This window comes from Dipodomys spectabilis, unplaced genomic scaffold (assembly GCF_019054845.1).
Source record: "Dipodomys spectabilis isolate Male_0828 unplaced genomic scaffold, ASM1905484v1 ptg000054l, whole genome shotgun sequence".
NCBI lineage: Eukaryota > Metazoa > Chordata > Mammalia > Rodentia > Heteromyidae > Dipodomys > Dipodomys spectabilis.
In genome coordinates this window covers 5338311-5359575 of record NW_024870731.1, presented here as the reverse complement: position 1 = coordinate 5359575, position 21265 = coordinate 5338311, and the positions used below count along the sequence as shown (strand labels likewise).

General features: G+C 39.5%; 1 protein-coding gene across 1 annotated transcript in view; it reads left to right on the top strand.

Annotated features, from left to right (window-relative positions):
• Cacna1d (calcium voltage-gated channel subunit alpha1 D) overlaps positions 1-21265 on the top strand; it is a 349086-nt gene that overhangs the window by 174989 nt on the left and 152832 nt on the right. The window contains exons 4-7 of the mRNA XM_042680100.1: positions 618-757; positions 8746-8888; positions 13945-14097; positions 14690-14886. Coding sequence (XP_042536034.1) covers positions 618-757; positions 8746-8888; positions 13945-14097; positions 14690-14886 — 633 coding nt within the window. The remainder of the gene's footprint in view (positions 1-617; positions 758-8745; positions 8889-13944; positions 14098-14689; positions 14887-21265) is intronic.

Genomic DNA, 21265 nt, shown 5'->3' with positions numbered 1-21265 from the left:
TGAGATTTCCTGGGAAACTCACGGTGGCCTCAGCAGTGTTGGCCAGGGGGACCAGCATTCTAATAAACAAGAAGTGTTGGCCTTCTGAATTCACTCCCTTCTAGTCTGTGAATGAGGAGCAGAGGGAGTTGCCGAAGGTGATCTTGCTACTTGGTTCAAAATTAACTTTGAATTGAGAAGTCAGAGATCAACTCAAGACATCAGACCTATTTTTTTGTTCCTGAGGACATTCATTCCATTGTACAAAATCTTTGTTTTACCCTTGTACATTTCTGGACCTGGTCTGGGAATCTAGGAAGGAAAACATGCTGTGTTTTACAAATGTGTACAAATAACAAACATGCCTGTTATGACCTAGACAGACTTATCACACGCATACATCAGAACAGGTGGTAAATTACAGCCATGCAGCCTGGAACGAAGTGGATTCTACTTAGTTGCTTATGAGAAATTCGGTGTTAAAATGAAAATGCTTTCCTGGCCCAGGTGCAGTGTAATTGCTCTACTTCTCATAATAAGACTTTAGAGGAAAATGCTCCTATCTCTCAGATGTTGATTCTAATCACTGTTTCTCCTTCTCTCCCATTTTTGGTGTGTTTCTTTGTTTGTCTTCACAGGAAAAAGTAGAATATGCCTTCCTGATTATTTTTACAGTCGAGACATTTTTGAAGATTATAGCGTATGGATTGTTGCTGCATCCTAATGCTTATGTCAGGAATGGATGGAATTTGCTGGATTTTGTTATAGTGATTGTAGGGTAAGTCTCTCCTGTTTTGGGGGAAGTGTTTCTCTGGAAGACAGGAATTGGAGGGGATGCTGAAAGAAAACACAGCCTTTTAGAGAGAGCGTGCCAGTTACTGCACCAGGAGTAACCAGGAATTATTTTTTGTTTCTTTCCTTCAAGTAGCTGTACAAAGAGGTTTTAATTCAACATAAATTAATTAACTTATAAGTTATAAATTATGAGTAATTTTGCCTTCGTAACAGTGAGATATTCTGCCGTTTAACATCTCTTGAGCAGAGCTATTACTTTTTTTAATGTTACCTTTGGGAGAAACACTGGTACATGACTATCCCACTTTAAATAACAAACCAAGCATCTGAATAATGTCACATATCTAGCATACAATGAAATAAAATGTAAAATGCAAGCAGGGTGCCAGTGGCTCACACTTATCATCCTAACTACTCAGGAGGCTGAGATCTGAGTATCACTGTTAGGGCCATCCCAGTCAAACAAATCCAAGAGACTCTTATCTCCAGTTACCAGCAAAATGTCATATATGGGGGTAGAATAACAACCCTGAGTGAAAAAGCTGAGTGAGAGGCCCTGAGTTCAAGCCCCAATACACACACACACACACACACACACACACACACACACACACACACACACACCACACACACACACACACACACACACACACAATGCAGAGACAAGCAAGTATCCTTTCAAATTTTTTTCACAAGAAGAAGATAAGTTTTAGTTAAAACAGAATATTAAAGTGAAAAACAGAGGCCTGTTTTTCCTACTCCTTCAACCTGGACATGTTGACAGCTAAAGGAAATGGAATCAGTATTAAGGAAATGCTGAGTCTTTGGACAAATACTCACAAAGGAAGATAAGATGTGTCCTGTCCCTGAGCCTTAGTTACCCTAACTGTTGTATGGGTTGTTTCTACAATCATGTTCATTTCTGCAGAGATTTTAAAATAGCCTCTTTTTCCGTCTCCATGACTGTAGTCAGCTGCTTTTTGCAGTTGAGCAAATTGATTTTTTCTTTAGGATTTTTTAAAATCAAGGATCCTCTGCCCTAAAGACCAATTCTACTGTATATTGGGACAGTTGGATCAATTTGGGCCAGTCCTTTCAATCTAGGAAGTTAAAAATGGGATCCTAAGGGGTAGCCCATTGGGGGTAATTCGACTTGTGAAAGAGAAAGTTAGCTTTTTCAAAAATTACCATTGGCATCTAAAGTATCCTTGCAAGGGTAGTGTGTCTAAAATAAACAAGTGACGCTTAGGTAAAAAGGAAGAATCTTCCTTTGTTATAATGTGTCAAGAATCAGCAAATAGGAGTCTTGCAAGCATCTTGATTCTGTAGTAATTGCTGTTCCTTTCCTGGATTTTCTGTTCAGAGAATGCAGATGCTTAGCTCCATTTCTAATGTACCCATGCCATGATCACCTAGACTTCTTTCTGTCTGGAGATTATTTTAGATTCTTTGCCCACAATAACATGAAAAAGGGGCAGGTAACCAAACAAACATGTTGGCTGCATCAAGTTTATGAGGAAGAGACAAGAATTCAGAAGGACTGAATGCCTGAAATTGAGATTTGAGAAGATTGTGTGTGTCTGTGTGTGTGTGTGTGTATGTGCAGGTGTGTGCAGAGGGGGGGGAGGGAGGAAGAGAGAGGGAGAGTGGGAGTGGGAGGAGGGAGAGGATGAGTGCTCCATGGATTTGCCTTAGGAGTTCTGGCTGGAGTTTAAGCTGTACTTTTGGAGGATATAATTCTATGAAGCCAGGCGAAGAACATGGTTAAGGAAAAAAGAAAAGTGGGAGGCTGTAGAATGAGTAACCAGAGCTCAACAGAACTGAAAGATGGTTTAGTCAGGACTAACCGGAGTAAGAAGTCTCACTGAACATCCTGGACTATCTGTGGAGACCTCAGAAGGACCCTAGGGCTAACCTAGCTCCAGAACACAGTTTGGCAAACTATGGCCAGTGGGTCAAGCCTTAGGCCAACTAACCTGATGCCTATCTTCATAAATAAAAGTTTATTTTGTAACATAGCCACACTCGTAAGTTTACTTGACTTAGTTGGGTTTTAACCAAAATATTTACTATCTGGCCCTTTACTGAAAAAGTTTGCCAACAACCCCCCGCTTTATGGTAAAGGCTTCCTGAAATGTTGCTAACAGAATTTGGGAAGAAACCTGAAAAAGTGTGCACTGTGCAAGTAACTACCTGCCAAACTAAAATGCAGCACTCTTCAAAGAAAGCTAACCAAGCCTAAATACTTAAAAAAGTAACATTAAAATGTCTAGTATGCAATCAAATAATAATGAACAATGAAGTAATATATCCTAGAAGGAGGAAATTCTGTCTATAGAGTCAGACCCCAAAGAGATAGAGATGATGGAATTAGCAGAAAAGGGCTTAATGAGAGTTTAAAACATCTGTTATAAATATATTTTTATATATGGAAGGACAATATAAAAGAATAAGAACTGAAAAGCATATCTGAAATGAATAATTCCCTGGATTGGCTTAGTAGCATATTAGATACTAGCAAAGAAAAAAAAATCAGGAATCTGGAAGATATGCTAGCAATAAAATTTACAAGAATAATTAAGAAAAAATAGACACCTCATTTGGCTTTAGGTAATTACCAATTGGTCTAACATATGAGTCTCAGAAGGAGAGAAGGACAGGGAGAGATACAAGAAAAACCTTTGAAGAAATGGCACCAGATTTTCCAAATCAGATGAAAAAATATAAACTCACAAAGTAAAAATGTTCAACAAAGCCTGAGTAAAATAAATTGAAGAAAGCCATGTCAAGGCACATCAAGATTGTAATGAAAAAGTTAAAACCAAAGATAAAGAGATCTTAAACAGGAAAAGACATCTTAGACTTCTTCACAGTGATGCGAGGCAAGAGACAATAGATGGGTGTTTTTAATACCGAGGGAAATTCAACCTCAAACTCTTATTTTGGAGAATAACTCCCAAGATTGATGTCAAAATGAAAACTTTTTTAGAGAAACAAAAGCTGAGAATTCATGACTGAAAAGTTCTGAACTTCAGGAAATGTTAAAGACACTGAAGAAAAGTGGCAGCAGATAGAAATTTGGATCTTACACAAGAGTTAAAAACATGGGTAAATGTAAAGGTTCTTTTCCTCATCTTGAGATCTCTTTAAAAGTAATTGATTATTTCAAATAGAAGTAATAATCATAGATTGTGGGCCCTTCTACCATCCACAGAAAGTATAAGATACAATAACAACAGCACGAAAGTTAGGGAAATAATTACATGTACTTGAGATAGGGGAAATGTGCACTGTACTGATATCTGACTAGGGAATTTCTCCTTGGCATATAGAAAGAATTCTTACAGTTTAACAGCAAGAAGACAGCCCATTATATCAGTGGGCAAAAGATTTGGAAAACTATTTTTTTAATGGCCAGCAAGCCTCTGAAAAGATGCTGAATGTCTTAATTAATTAGAGGAATGCCAATCAAAACCACAATGACAGGATTATGTGTCCACTAAATGTGAAAATACCCACAATATCAAATGTCCACCAACGTGTGGAGAATTTCCATAGATCACATAGATATCATCACTGTAGAAAGAGTTTCCCATTTCTGCCCACCACTGGTGGCTCACACCTATAATCCTAGCTACTCCGGAGGTTGAAATGTAAGGATTTCAGTTCAAAGCCAACCAAAAAGACAGGACTGGAGCTGTGATTCAAGTGGTAGAATGCCAGCCTTGAGCAAAAAATCTTAAAGGTCAGTGCCCAGGCCCTGAGTTCAAGCCCCATTACTGGCACACATACAAAAAAGTTTTCCCATTTCTTATAGTGTTAAACACACTAAGTGATCATACCAGTTTTCTTTTAGGCATTGATCCAAGTTAAAGGAAAACGTGTCTACAGAAAGACATTCTTTGTAATAGAAGAAAACACTAAAAATAATTCAAATATGACAGTTAAAAGACAAACTAGGTAAATGTATGTAACTTAATGTTATTCAACAATGAAAAGAATAAATTTAACAACTTCTAGGAGTAAAAGTAGACAAGTAAAAGAAGATAATCAAAAAAGAGAATATGGTATCTGAGTCTATTTATATAGGTTCTAGAAGAGAAAACTCCTTACATAGAAAATAGCCAGTCAGTGGCTGGATGCCTAAGATTGGACCTGGAGGAAAGACTGCAGTGAAACATGAGAGAACTCAAGAGACTGGAAATATTCTATCTGAAAGCTTACATTTGTTACTTTAACCCATGTATTTGTCAAAATGTACCTTATTTTGCACTTAAGTAGGTTCATTATTTTACATTTATACATAATATATAATGTCACACACATTATATATTATAAACAGTAATAAAGTTGATTTTATTTATTTTATTTTTTTGGGTCCAGTCCTGGGGCCTGAACTCTGGGCCTGGGCGCTGTCCCTCAGCAATTCAGCTCAAGGCTAGCGCTCTACCACTTGAGCCACAGTGCCACTTCCGGCTTTTTTCTTTTTGTTTATGTGGTGCTGAGGAGTCGAACCCAGGGCCTCAGGCATGCAAGGCAAGCGCTCTACCACTGAGCCACCTTCCCAGCCCCTAAAGTTGGTTTTAAAAGTAAAAATAATCTTAAGTAATTTAAAATGAACTGGACTCAGCCTCTTTTTACCACTAAGTATGAAAAAATTAGAACATCAAGTTACTCTTTTATCTAAAATATGCACTAAATTATAGTCAAAGCAAGAGCAGGAGTTAAAAAAATGAAATCTTCATTTGATTTGGATTCCCACTCTCTAAAGTTTCCAACTATAGTCTGTATCTCAATCCAGTGGATTTTCAACTCCAGGTCTACAGTGACCTATTACTTTGTCAAGTCTCCCACTAACAAACATTAAGACATTAGTGGATATTTAAAAAATATTAACTCTTAATAATGTAGCCACAAGAGGACCCAGGGGACTGAAACCACTCCTTGAATGAAAAGTTTGATCTGAGTCAACTTTAATCTTACTCTTCTGATCTTTCAATAGAGACATTTCCAGCATTCCAGCTCATTACTTAAGCTTTTGTTAAGAACTTGGTGTCCTTATTGTGGTGCTCCTGACCTTTGTCAATGTGGGAAGTTCTTTGCCTTTCTCTTCTTCTTTTGGGGCTCTTCATAGCAATCTAGGCTCTAATGTTAAGCTTTGTCTCCTCTCTGTCTCTGTCTCTCACTCTCTCTCTCTGTCTCTCTGTTTTTCTCTTCCTCTCCCACTACCCTTCCCCCCTCTCTCTAAATGATGGTGCAAGGATAGAATTATAGGCTATGGGAATGGAAAGGACAGGGCTCCGAGTCCCTTAATTCAGTTTCCTCACTTTCAAGAGTAGGAAACAGAAGTCTCAAGAAGGAGAGGAACTTCTCTAAGGTCTCAGAGCTCTTAAGAATGGAACTAGCTCTGGACCCATCCAGATCCATGCCGTCTGGGAACCATAGCCAGCTTCTCCCTGACTCGGATTCTTTGGTAACAGGAGAGAGACATTATTCACCTGTTTTTAAGGACATTGTTGGAGAATGGGGAATGAAAGGCCCTTCAAGTACACATTGCCAAACACTGGTACTTGAAAGCCATCTTAAGTCACCACCTGTGTAAATTACTTTCCTAACTCTTGGGGATGAAAATTCCTGTGGCTTCCACATTTTGGAAAAGCTTGAAGTTTTCCTTCTTTCTTTTGGTTTATTTGTGTGAAGCCATAAACTTGTTTTGGAGGAGAGACTTTTAACATTAGCCTTGCTACAAAGGTTTACAATAATTTAAAATGCTATGCTAATGATAGCCTATCATAAATTTGATCTGTTTCCCAAGTACTAAGGAGAGAGCTAACATCAGAAGCTTTGAAAAGGTAGAAACCTGGCTTGTTTTTCCTCTTGGGTTCATGCTAATTGCTGTACTGTTATTAAAACAAAGAACTGGTCTATAAATGCCCCAGAATAACATGGCTGTGTCGAATCAGAACTGCAATCAGACCACCCTGTGTTTTATAGGCTTAGTGTCTTGGTGATCCAGAGGCCTGCCAGTGGGGGCAGAATTTCTGCTTTGTCTGCTAATTAAACTTTAGAACCTTTTCTTTGTTGCTGGGCCAGTCACTTCCACAATCTGATTGGCCAGAGTTGATGCTATTTGCAGTGGGCAAATTTATACTTATTCTGAAAAACGAGCAACAATTCCAAAGAATAAATATTTATTTGAAAGAGCAAAAGTAACTGTCAAATGAACAGATTGCCTGAAAATAGCTTTATCCAGAAAAAGTTCTGAAAGTTGGAAAACACTTAACCATGGCTGCCAGATACAATATTATTCACATTTCAGGAGAGAAAATGATGATATTAATACCTTCCCCTAGGTAACTGCTTTTAGCCTTTGCATACCACAGCTTGTTAGCATCTGTGATTTACATCATTCCCCAAATAGCCTTATGAGGCTGCAGGTGAGGGGTATGTGTGTCAGAGACTGTACTGGAAGTGGTATAACACATTAAGATGTGAGAATTTCAAGTCATTCATTGATGTATTCATCAAAAAATTGAAGCTGGGCATAGTGTTTCGCACTTGTAATCCTAGCTACTTGGGAGGTGGAGATTGGAAAGATTATACTTAGAAGTTTGCTTGGGTGAAAAGGTAGCAAGATTCAACATAAAGGCCAAGCATGCTTGCACATATATGATATACACCTATTATTTCAGTTATACTGTAGAAACAGGTAGGCAAATGGATATTTGAGGCTGGCCTGGGCAAAAAGCATGAGACTCTTATGTGAAAAATAACTTAAACCCAAGGCACTAGGGGCATGACTCAAGTGGTAAAGCATCTACCTAGCAAATGCAAGACCTTGAATTCAAACCAAATACCACAAAAGCAAAACCAAATTTCAAGCACTTCATATGTAGCAGAAACTAGACATTAGGCTAGAATGGACTAAATGAACAAAGACTAAAACATCCTGTCCTTATAGAAGCTACATTCCAAGGGGGGCAATGATACATGGATTCTAATGTTAGTTCTGCCACTTATGTGGGCTCAGCAGATTCCTTATTCCCACTGAATTTAAATGGACTTGATAATTCCTGAAGCACAATTTTGTAAGGATCATTGTTTGGGAAGTGCTTAGTGCATAGTGAGTGCTCTGGAGAGGTAACACCAAGGTCATTGTTGTCATTCAATCCCCACTTCTGCCAGGGTTGACCTTGCTCCTGCTTGCTCCATGGGCATAGGAGCAGTTAAGATAAGTTCCTGTTCCAGCTGGGTGCCCTCTAATCTTAGCTACTTTGGGAGGTTAAGAACAGGTAGATCATGGTTGGAGGCCAGCTCGGGCAGAAAAGTTTGTGAGACACCTTTCTCAAGCTATAGCTATGTGTTTTGTCATCCTAGGTATGTGGGAAGTTGAGATCAAGAAGACTGTGTTTCTAGCCCAGCCCCAGTCAGAAAACTCTGAGACTCAGTCTCAACAGAAGAAGTTGGGCATGTTGGTACATGACTGTGTTCTGAACTATGGGAAATAAAAAATACGATTGTGGTCCAAGCATGTGTCTGGGAAGGAAGTGAAACCATAGCTTAAACAAACGAACAACCCCCTCCAAGAATAGCAAAACAACAAAACAAAACTTAATCATGGCAAAAAAAAGGGGGGCTTTCAGTGGTAGAGTGGCTCTCTGCCTAGCAAGTATAAGGCCCTGAGTTTAAACCCCATGTACCACCAGGAAAAAAAAGAAAAAGAAGTAAAAATTAGTCTGTGGCCTAAGTGCTAGTGAAGTAAAAATTAGTCTGTGGCCTAAGTGCTAGTGATAGAGGGGTTAGGTTTGGATTTTGTAGCCCTAAGTTCTTGACTTTACTTTGCCTTACTGTTATTTAGGAGGCAGCCACTCAGAATTAGCCCTTGTTTAAAAATAACTATTTTATCATCCTGTTTTGCTTCCCTGGGTGACAGACTCCTAACATTTCTCTCTCTCCTCCTTCTTCTTTCAGATTGTTTAGTGTAATTTTGGAACAATTAACCAAAGAAACAGAAGGCGGAAACCACTCCAGTGGCAAATCAGGAGGCTTTGATGTCAAAGCGCTCCGTGCCTTTCGAGTGTTACGACCACTTCGACTAGTATCAGGAGTGCCCAGTAAGCCCTTTGTGTTTCCTACAGGCAGGGATGCACTAATCTTTTTCTTCTGGGTGGGTCTCAGGATTGAGAAACAGTGCTCTGAGGTGAGTTACCCACTAAGGGACCAGCCAGTGGGCTATGTAGGCCTTCATAGTTCACAAGATGTGTTTGCTTCACTGTCATTTTGGGTGTCTGTGACAGTTCTGAAAGGAGGACAGGTTGTGGTGATTGTCATTTTGCCTTTGCAGAGGAGAGTATACCTTCTTGCAGAGAAGTTGGGTGGTGGCTGGAGATCTTGGGTCCGAGGTATCCTGACTCCAGTCCAGTTCTCTCTGCAGGTGCATTGCCATCTTCTCCATGCTCAAAGCCTGCCCCTCTGAAAGTGATGGGTGATGTAGATGAGGGTGTTAGAAGGCTCAACTCACAGTGTTCTTTTCAGGTGGGGAGTTGGATGTGGCTGGACTCCTGGGAGCTTTGGCTAGCTCCCTGCCATTGGGCATTTGGGATTGAGCCTGTCCCACTGAGGGCAGGGAGAGATGAGCACTCAGCTTCTACATGTTAGTTCAGGGCACAGAAGCTAATGAGGTCATGAAGGAGACCCCAGGCAGTATGTCTGCAACACAGAGGAGGCTCTCGGGAAATGATAGAAAATGTAGATACCCACTGGGCCCTACAGTACCAGTACCAGTCAATGCCAGTTCTGAGCTTTAAGCTCAGAACTCCAGGCTGGAACAGCTATCCTGGAACAGATGTTATACCTGAGTTTGGAACAGATGTCCTGTCTGTGCTCCAGCCAGGAGCTGTAGTCCTCTTATACTTCCTATGAAGCATGGGGCTTGCCTCATTTGTCTGAATACTTCCCAGGTTAGGAACTTCAAAAAGTGGAAGTCCTAAACACCTTTTCTAGGGCCTTCTGGGATGGCTGCCTGCTCAGAGCTGGAGCAAGGAAACGTGACTGTGGCTTGTGTCTGTTTTCTACAACTCATAAAGCCATCAGAAAAGCACAGATTTTTTTTTTCTTTCCAAAAGTTCTTCATGAAATTTTATTAAACTTGTTGGCGCTCGGATTATACCAAAAATCCTCTAAAAAAAAAAAACAACAACCTGTTTCCAAATTTAACATTTTTAAATGTAGGAAGTGGTGTTTTATGTGTACTTATTTTTCCAGATGGTTCATTTATTTTCATTGAAAAAGATCAGCACAAGTCAGAAACCACAGAACTATCTGGAAGGAATTGGGGAAAATAGAAATACCTTGGAAATGGCTGGCTGTGTTAAATGTAACATGATTAAATGGGAAGTTCAGTGAGCAAATATGTTCTTCAGATTTGTTATAGCTTCATCAAATTTCAAAGAAACTACAACAGCCTTTTTTCCCCTAAAGAACAAATGGCAAGACAGCTTATCTGTGGCACCTGCAGTGTGCAGGCTCTCAGGGTTAAGGCTCTGGCCTGCCTGAAAATTTCCAGCCAATGGAAACGGTCAGAACTGACATAGTGCATCCTGGCTCTGCAGGCTTATGATCCTTCTGCCAATGGACAGTACATGGTGCACCTAGATGCTCACTGAGCCATTCTCATCTGTATTTCTTCCTTCCACAAAGTAGCATCTCACTCTCCCACAAATCAACAGGGAGAGTCCAAGTCTTTATGTGAAGACTTTAAAACCCATATTTGAATTGCCTGGCTAAGAAATATGTGATACTGTCCTCAAATGCAAATAAGTTTGGGGGTAAAAAAATTAGGGAGTTCTATGCAGTGCTGTATGGCAGCTGTGACACAAGGATTTCTTTAGTATCTGAAATCCTTGAAAAGGTCCAGGAATGTTTGACTTTTACAGTTATCTAAGAATTGTCGACTCCTTTCTAAAAAGATTTTAGATGTTCTACAAGATATAATTTTATATGCATGTGTGCATGGGAATATGTAGTCATTAAATGAAAAGCAACTGTAATTCAGAAAGTAGTTTCAAACATTTGTGAAATTCTTGAGTATTCATGCCCAGTTAGCCATAAATCCAAACTTATCAAATAGGAAAGAACCCTAAATATCCTATGGTCCATTTATGTCTTCTTTTAGATGAGTAAACTAAGACTTGTGGAGTTTAGTGACTTAAAGCTCTCTCAGCTGGTGAGCAGCTATATAAGCCCAGACACACATCTTGGTCCCTCATTCTTGTCCTAGTATTTTTTCTACTTCCTCCTGTATCTCTTTGATTAGGGTTCCATGAGATCTACCAAACATATTATGCTCAAAGTAGCTGAATGTAATCAAAGTGTACATGTTCACATGTTCACAACTTCATTATCTCATAAATTTGACCAATCTAAAATATAATAGTTACATTATATGTAAAAATATTCATGAAGCACTGGCTTATTACCATAGAATTTAAGAGCTCAATGTTGGATGATTTTGGATGGCCTTTCTATGTCTCAAAAAAAAAACCCCACAACTAACAACAACCTCTAAATAACAACAGAAAATAATGTTCAAGGACATTAGAATCAACGCCCCCTCCCATATATACCTTTTAAGGGGTACAAATACTGAGCATCATTCTGTTGGTAATTTTTTCCAAAAGAAACCATTCAAACATTTAAAGACAATACCTGGCATTTTAGTTTAAAGAGTCTTAGGGAAGACAAAGTCTGGCTGTGTCTAAAATCTGCTCATCAGTTTTTCTACCCTGACTTGTCCCCCTGCCTCTTCCCACAGGCTGCTTTTCATAGAGAAGTTTTCTTTTCCTTTTTCTTTTGCTGATCCTTGGACTTAAACTCAGGGCCTGGGCGCTGTCCCTGAGCCTCTTTGTGCTCAAGGCTAGTGCTCTACCACTTGCCACAGTGCCACTTCCAGCTTTTTCTGAGTAGTTTATTGGAGATAAGTCTCACAGACTTTCCTGCCAAGGCTGGCTTCAAACCTTGATCCTCAGATAGCAGCTTCCTGAGTAGCTAGGATTACAGGCGTGAGCCACAAGTACCTGGCTAAACTCTTCTTCTTATTGCTGATTAGCTTGCTTCTCTTTGCATGGTTTATTCTCACTTCTAAGTTATTCAGTTTCAAGATTCTTCTTATTTCTTTTTTTGAATAGTATAGAATAAAGGAGGAAATACTAGAAAAGAGGTGGTTGGAAGAGAGACCATGAGACAATGAGGAAAGGGAGGAAGGCAGAAAAGAATGAATGAAAACAGACAGAAGCTGAGGTCTTGGAGTGGTGGGAGAAACACAAAGGTTAGTTAGGATGCTAATTAACCACTAAGCCAGGAAGCCCAGATTCTAGTTTGGGCTCTGGCTTCCTGCCTCTTCTGCTTCCTAATCCTAACCTTGAGTGATGTCCTACCATCCTGCTTCTGTCTTTTTTTTTGGTATTTGTACCTGCACCATGGCGTTGAGTACTATCCACTCACTTATCTCTCAAGCTATCGTCTTAACATTAGGCCAAGCATCCAAAATCAACAGGTCTAAAGTCTCTCTCACCTTTCTGCCCTCCCTATCCACCTCCTTCTTTTTAGGGGACTTCCATTTGAAATACCTGCTTTTGTTCGGAGCACTACAATTTGCCTCTCACCCTAGACCAGATCATTAGTGTGCTCTGTAGGCACCTTCTTGTCATTTCAACCAGTTTTTGGAGCTCTAGTCTCATCCTGATCCTCATTCTGACCTACCTTGAGAGTCCCAGCATCTTCAACTACTTTGCTTATCTTGCCTCCTGTTGTCCTGTCCTTCTAAATGCTACTTAGAAACCTTTGAAAGTCAGTCTTTTGCTCATTGAAATTCAAAACCCAGAATAAGGAAATTGAGCTGTGGTTCAAGTGGTAGAACGTTAGCCTTGAGCCAGAAAGCTCAGGGACAGCACTCAGACCCTGAGTTGAAGCCCCAGGAATCAATCTCTCTCTCTCTCTCTCTCTCTCTCTCTCTCTCATTGTTTCTCAAACACACACATACATGCACACACACACACACACACACACACACACACACACACACACACACACACACACACACACACACACACACACACACACACACACACACACACACACACACACACACACACACACACACACACACACACACACACACACACACACACACACACACACACACACACACACCCTCCAAAACAGAGTGATTAGTTGCAGTCCACCTCTCTTTTCTGATATTCCTTTCCATTGAATGATCACCGATGATCATTCCATTAAGTGATCACTGATGACTGAGCTCACATTGTACCTACCCACTTCCATGCTCTTGGTGCTGAATTCCTGTTGCATGCTTACCTGTAAACTTCTCAGCCTTTAGCTCAGCCAGGAGGAAGCTGCTTCAGAGTCACCTTTCCTCACGAGAGGCGATGTCTTTCATTTCTCTTTAATTTTTATTTTCTGACATCACTTACATAGTATCTCTGTGCCTCCTGAGGGTAATTTGTGTTAAATTCTATGTTTCCTTCTAGGATATAACTTATTTGAGAGAAGCTTTTTATGTAATACATGTTTCTATTGCCCCAAATCACTAGTCATATACTTTTTATGTGGTCATTTGGAAGATTTTGTTGAATGAAGGGAAACAATGAATGAATGAAGCTGGGTCCTGGTGCCTCATGCCTATAATCTTAGCTACTCAAGAGGCTGAGATCTGAGGATTGTGGTCCAAAGCCAGCCAAGTCAGAAAAGTCTGTGAGACCACTATCTCTAATTAATCATCAAAAGCCAGAAGTGGAGCAGTGGTTCAAATGAGAGAATACTAGCCTTGAGCAAAAAAGTTCAAAGAGAGTACCAAGGCTCTGAGTTCAAGTCACAGGACTTACCCCAAAAAGAAACAAACAACAAATATATAAATGAGTGAATGAATGACTTTGACATTGACTGTCCCTCTGAAGGCTTTAGTTTTTTCCATCTGTTTAGTGAGGTAGTTGTTTTAGCTCATTTCACAACCAGTCTCAGTATTAATTTTGTTTTGAGATATCTGAGTTTTATTACTGTATGTCATCAATAGAGCAAGCATCATTAGGAATAATATATATGCTTAATTTGAATTGTCATCTTGGCTCACAAACTTATTTTTCTCTTCCCTAGGTTTACAAGTTGTTCTGAACTCCATTATAAAAGCCATGGTTCCCCTCCTTCACATAGCCCTTTTGGTATTATTTGTAATCATAATCTATGCTATTATAGGATTGGAACTTTTTATTGGAAAAATGCACAAAACATGTTTTTTTGCTGACTCAGGTGAGTAATGAAACTGACAACTGACTAAGTTTTTTAAATTGCTTTTGTCAAAAAGAAGTTTTGTGCTTTGGGGAAAATCTTTAAACACACACACACACACACACACACACACACACACACACACACACACACACACACACACACACACACACACACACACACACACACACACACACACTATTGGGATGGGTGGGGGGCTAAATGTACCAGTAAGTCTCCCAAGCCAGTTCTTAGTGTGAATTATGTTCAGTATGAATGAGAGCTTATTTGACTTTTGCATCCTGATTTCCTATGGAATGTGTGCTAACAGGCTAGATGAGGGACTACCATGAGATAAACCAACAATATGATATTATATTCACTTAAGAAAGGTGCTCTAAAGTTGAGAACAGGGCAAAGAGCAATGGCTTGGTCATGAGTAGAGGAAATGATGAATTCACTAAAGAGGGAGTATTGGAAGTGGACCTTGAGGAGGGTAGCAAGGACTTTGAGATGGCATAGGTTAGAAGAATCTTCTAGGCTTGGTCAAGAGTCCTGAGCTTCCACTATTATTTCTCTCTGGAGTAATGCAGCCTGCTTCCTTTGTTTACAGATATTGTAGCTGAAGAGGACCCAGCTCCATGTGCGTTCTCAGGGAATGGACGCCAGTGTACTGCCAATGGCACAGAATGTAGGAGTGGCTGGGCTGGCCCAAATGGAGGCATCACCAACTTTGATAACTTTGCCTTTGCCATGCTCACTGTGTTTCAGTGCATCACCATGGAGGGCTGGACAGATGTGCTCTACTGGGTAAGCAGCTCAAAGAGAGCATTAGGGCTTGTTACTCCCCTAACGTTTCCTTAGCAAAAGCATTGGAAGGTCAACTAAGAAAGAGACCCTGGAAGTCAGTTCTTTGGAAAGGGAAGCAGATTTTGTTTTTACTAAGAGAACCTCATCATCCTGCTCTCTCAGGCAAAAGTTTCAGGAAGGGATCCAAAGTATGTTCCATATTTTCCCATTAGAATCTATCTACTTTGGATCCATTTCCTGTTTCCTGTAGCTTAGAAAAACCTTAGCCCATATTGTGCCTTTTTTCCAATTATAATTAGCTCAGCACAGGGCCATAGCGCTCTTCCTTTTTCTGTGCAGCTGTAGAATTCTAGAAGAGAGGGTAGAAAAGGTGATCAAATTGCTAGGATTGTCTCTAACAGTTGGACACCCTTGTAGTGATAAGGGTCTGATCCTCTTGTTCCTGACAAAGCCAGAGGGTTTTCTGTAAATAACATAAGGTAGTAAGAACACATCCTTTGGCATGTTTGTGTATAAGGAAAAAAAAATTAAGCCCATAGAAGTTTAGAAATTGTTTGGAGCTACTGGGGAAAATAGCTAATGTAGAGTTTCAGTCTAAATTCCAGCCCAAATAGCATTATCTAGGATTCAAAAAATGAGTTACTTAGAGGAAATTAGTAATGAAGTACTTCTTATATGGGCACCTTTTAGATAAAAGACCTAGAAATTGAGAAGTAGATTCTAATGGCTTTTAAGTTCTAAACTTTACAGGATTTCATATTATTTCATAACTTCAGAAAACCTATATATGATAGTTACATATAGGTTTTGCTTCTCTTATCCAATGAATACTATGTTTACCAGATTAAAGCAAAGTCTTGTACAGTCAGCCCTCCATATCTGCAGCTCTGCAGCCATTCATTCTACATCTCTTGCTTTCAACTGCAGATTCAAACTATTCGAGAAAAATACATTGTACCTGCACTGTGCCTATACAGACTTTTCTCCTGTTATTCCTAAACAATACAGTATTATGATTATTTAAGTCATATTAAGGAATTTAATCATCTAGGGCCCAAAGTATATGAAAGCTCCCCTGAAAAACTAATGTAATCTCAATAATAAATAGGCAGAAGTATATATGAAAGGATTTGATAGGTCATATGCAAATACTGTGCCATTTTATATAATGAGTTTGAGCTCTGCAGATTTTGCTATCCCAGGGGTGTGAGGTTCTGGACAAATTCCTGCAGATACTGAGGGATGACTATATATTCAATGTTAGACAAAGAAGGAATGTTTCTATCTTTAGTGTCTAAAGTATTATAAGATTTAAGCATCACCAACTTGTTATACCTTGTTTGTCCTTTCTCCCTTTTTCTGACTGTTGTGGGAATTGGGTGTCTGTATGTGTGTGTATGTGTGTGTGCGTGAGTAATCACATCTGTTAATTATATTCCTAAAACAACACCTTTCCATGGAAAGGAAGATGACATTATATTGGATGGGCTAATATAGGCACAGGGACTCTCAGGTTAGGTGAAGAGTCCATTTTCACATTTATCTCCTAAATTATAACTCCTACTCAGTGAAGTCTTAATCTTAGTGTTCCTTTGAAGTTTCTGATAACTAGAAAAGGCATCATCCAAACAGCTCCATCTCTGATTCTTTCTCACAAATAGCAGAGAAAGCAACACTTTGATTTTTTAAAAATAAAAATCAGTGACTCAGCTTTGTTTTGTTTTCTATTGTCATGGTGAATTGACAACTGCTGATCTAACATGCCTTGACTAATGGACGATTTTATACTTTATGTTGTATTTCTGCACATTGATCTTTCACAGCAATTGTCCTGTTGTCAAACAGCAAAGCTCTGGGAGTATGTGATTAAAGCAGAGAAAACTTTGTGCACCCAGAAACAAAAGTTTCCACTTGCTTTCTTGAGCTCTTTAAAGTATCACCTAGGATGACACAATTATTATTTTTATTGTTAACATGACAACCACATAGTCAATAATTTGACAATATAATGACATTCTCTATAAATTACACAACATCTTGATTCTGTTGGAGTAATTTATAAACATTAGTCTAGTCCTTTGGTAGATTATCTAGAATCTTAAAGAGGCAGTGGGTATAGAGAGGCCACTGAACAACTACAGCAAATGGTTGTGATCCTTGCTTGATCTAGAGCAGAGGGGTCTGTATGCTTTTTTTTTAAGGGGCCAAATAGTAACAATACTTGGCCTTGCAGGCCTTGTGGTCTCTGTCTCAGCTATTGAACGCTACCATTGGAATTAAGATTCAGCCATATACAAATGAATGGGTATGGCTGTATTCCAACCAGACTTCATTTACAGACCCTGACATTTGAATTTTATATGACTTTCATTTGTCATGTAATATTCTTTGAATTTTCCCCAGTCATTAAAATGTAAAAGCCAATTTTAGCATGGTGGGACATAAGTTACATTTGGCCAATAGTTATAGTTTAAGAATCTATTCCAGGCATAGAGTAGAACCCAGTACTTGTTCCTTGGCATTCTTCCACTTGTCAGTAGTTCATGAATCCCTCTAGAACACTAGGGGGCAGCTAAGTAATGTCTTCTGGAGTGTTCTCCAAGATCTAACTTTCTGAAACACATCACGATTAGTTCTAATTACTTGTTGATTGCATTTATTAACACATCATAGAGATGGGCAGGAGCCAAGGAACCAGGTCCTCCTAATATTTTATGGTCCATAGTCATCTGGAGGCCATTCAGCTGTGTCCCAGAACAGAACATCCTTGTGAAGCACAATGTCTGGCACAGAGCAGGTACTCAACAAATACAAGGGCCTTACCATCCTTCAAGTATCCCAAGCCCATTACCTCACCAGTGTAATGGGCCATGTCTCACTATCTATTTTTATCCACAAAGTAGGAAATAAAAGAAAATCTTGGGAGATAAATGAGTTTCAGTTTTAAATATTGATTGCAGGCAAATGTCTCAATTCTTTAGGCAGTTGTATGTGGTGGACAAAGTCATGTGGGAGATTGTTTAGATTGAGTTTAGATTCAGTCAGTGTTCTCAAGGTCAGTTACACTATCATTCTCTGCTAAATGGCTGGTAGATGGCTGGCAGGGTCTTAGCAATGGAAGCACAGTGGGTTCCATATTCAGAAAGGCACTCTCAGAATCCAGGCACCAGTGGCTCATGCCTGTAACCCTAGCTACTCAGGATCCTGAGATCTTGGGATTATGGTTCAAAGCCAGCCCAGGCAGGAAAGTCCATGAGACTCTTATCTCCAATTAACCACTTTAAAAAGCCTGAAGTGGATCTGTGATTCAAATGGTATAGTGCTAACCTTGAAAACAAAAGTTCAGGAAGAATTTTCAGGCCCTGAGTTTAAGCCCAGGACTGGCAGGAAAAAAAAAAAAGAAAAAAGAAAAGGAAAGAAAGACACATGTAGAATAGAACTATTTGGATATGTTTGGGGAGTGAAATCTTTAACTTCTCATAAATAAATAAAATCATTGTAAAGCTCTTTTATAAAATGAACTCCATAAACCCAATTAAAGTGTTATTTGACTTACACATATTTGTTGCCCACAGACAGTAAGGGTCAGTAAAGAGAAAGATCATCAAGGCTACACAAGGTTGATTGTGTGACCTTGGGCAGGTCATTGAATCTCTCTGGGCTTTTATTTTCTTGTGGCAGAGTTCAATCTATTTTTTTCCTTTACCTTAGAAGAAATGTGTTTTTTTTCTTCAATCAGAGGAAATATTTTTAAATCTAGGAAATTACTTTAATATAAAACTATGATTTTAGGAGAGAGCTATCCGCCTAAGTCTTTTATGGCCTCTTGTCTGGGCAGTACACTCTTTCCTGAATGATGCAGACACCTGTGGACAGCAGACTGTCAGACCTTAGAAAGAACTACTTACAGACAAATGAGTCTCCTCCATTCAGGCACGTGGGAAATTCCTTTCTATATCATCAGCCCAGCGTTTGCCTATCTTATATCTCATGCTCTGGAGAGCTACAAGCAGAGCACTAAGTTTCTAGTACTATTTTCAACTCTTAGAAATGACAAAAGGCCTAAGTTGGTGTTCAGTTTGAGACACATAGATGCATTTCAGCATTTAAAATGAGAAGGAACTGAAGCTAAGTAGAAAATTATTTGTTGAGCCCCAGCTGACACTGCATGATGATTCTGATATGCTTTAAAAGATTAATCTAAATCGAAGTGCTTTAGCTCATGCTGATTTCCCCATTGCCGATAAAGACCTTGCAGGCAAAACCCCCAAGTATTGTATCTTAATATATCTATTTTGGGGAACTGCCTGACAGTTCTGACCTTTTTTTAAACATGTATATAAAGTCTAAGAAATATTTATCTCTGAAAAGGGTCTTGGTTGACAAGGTTTAGTTGTGGGGAAAGCCTTTGGAGCCTAGCTTTTTTTTCTCTTGTCTGCCTTCTGACACAGTTAGAATCTCATAGGTTTTGTCTAGCTTCAGCTTCCTCCCAGTGCTCAGCTGTCATTCCAGGTGATATTGCTGATTGGAGCAAATGTTAATCTGCTGAGTACATACTCCCAACAAGTTAAAATAATTTTTATTTCTTTAACGAAAAATTCCCCTCCCAAGTGGAGCAGACACCTGCTACTAGAGCCATACTCTGGAACTGAGGCCTGAAGGAGCAGATGACCTGGTCATCTGACTTAGCTAGAGTTGTAGAGTAGTGAGGTTTCATAATGGTAGCCCTGCAGCGTGTATCTTCCCTTCCCTGAGAGCCAGTCTCTCCCTTGCAATATGCAAGTCTGTTCCAGAAGGGAAAATTGTCCCAAAGAGGTCTCTGTCACAGGTATTGACTTGAGACAAGGCTCTGGCCACCATACCAAGCAGCCTATTCTTCTCCACACATGAGTTTTTATTTTTTGTTTTTTAGTAAGTTCTGTGGCATAGTTGCTTTGAAAGAATTGCCCCCTGTCTTCCTGCTGAAATTAGTTTATTCAACTTAATTAGATCAACAATTGCAGCCATGGCCCTGGCTCATTCATTACTCTAATTGCCAATGTAAGATGTGCAGACTGATATGAGTTCTATTAAGCACATCAATTTTCATGTGGCCAAACAGGTGTTTCATAAGGGATTTAATGCCCTCTCCCTAGACGTTAGCAACAGATGTTAGGTAATTTTTTTAAATGTTCTCTTTTCCTGTTTGGCTTCTGCATGAGACAAACATTGTGAAATGCATGAGCCTCGCTCTGTAAAGCTGAAACCCAGAGCCAGATAATATGCAGGAAGGCGCATGCTTAAAACCCTAAGGGCTTGTACCTGTAAGTTGTGAGCGATGACTCTGCTCAGATTATTTATTGAGAAAGGATTCTGCATGTTCCAGCAGGGTCATGCCTAGGCTCATCTGTTCTGTTGCCTGACTGGTCCTTAATACTTTCTTCCTGGGAGAGATGTTTGCCCAATTTTACACTGACCTGTACTGCTAGGAAGTGCTATCCAGCTGTGGTTCTTAAAGCACTTGCTTCAGCATAAAAGCTGCTCATTATCAAATTTTCCTTGGAAATTTCTCGCAAGGAAGCCATACCTTAATGTGAAGCTTGAGCTTGTCTAGGAGTAAGCTCAGGGTTCCTCTGGACCAGTTCTTTTTTCACCTCTAATCCCAGAGCTCACAGCAGGAGCAAGAGGGATGTGGGGTGGTGGTGAGAATGAAGTAAGATCTAGGTTAAAGCCTGCTCTGAATGCTAGGGAGAAAAATCCCATTCCCTAAAAGACTTCTGCGTATGTATTAGCTAGTTGACCTCTGAGACTTTTTTCATGTCTTCAGTATGTCAATTATTTTTTAATCTTTATTGTCATTATAAAGGTGATGTATAGAGGGGTCACAGTTATATAAGTCAGATAAAGAGTACATTTCTTTTTGAACAGTGTCACCCCTTCCTTCAGAAGTCTCTCTGTTTTTTCTTCCTGTCACCACCCACAAGTTGTATAGTTCATTTTCACATAATGTCTAGTGAGTACTATTGCTCCTTTAGTTGTGCTTTATTCACTGATAATAATCCAGCTTTTACAGTGGGTTAGGTTTCCTTGAATAGATTGGCTTACAGTAGAACCATGTCATTTCAGAAGACGTTTTTTTTTTCTTTTGCTAGTCCTGGGGCTTCAACTCAAGGCCTAGGCACTGTCTCTGAGCTTCTTTTTTGCTAAAGGCTAGCACTCTACCTTTTGAGCCATAGTGCCACTTCTGAGTTTTCTGAGGTACTGAGGAATCAAACCTAGCGCTTCATGCATACTAGACGAGCACTCTACCACTAAGCCACATTTGTAGCCCAAGAGTCAAATATTACAAGTTTGTCTATATAACTAAGACTTTATGCTATCACAAACTGAAAATTTTTTG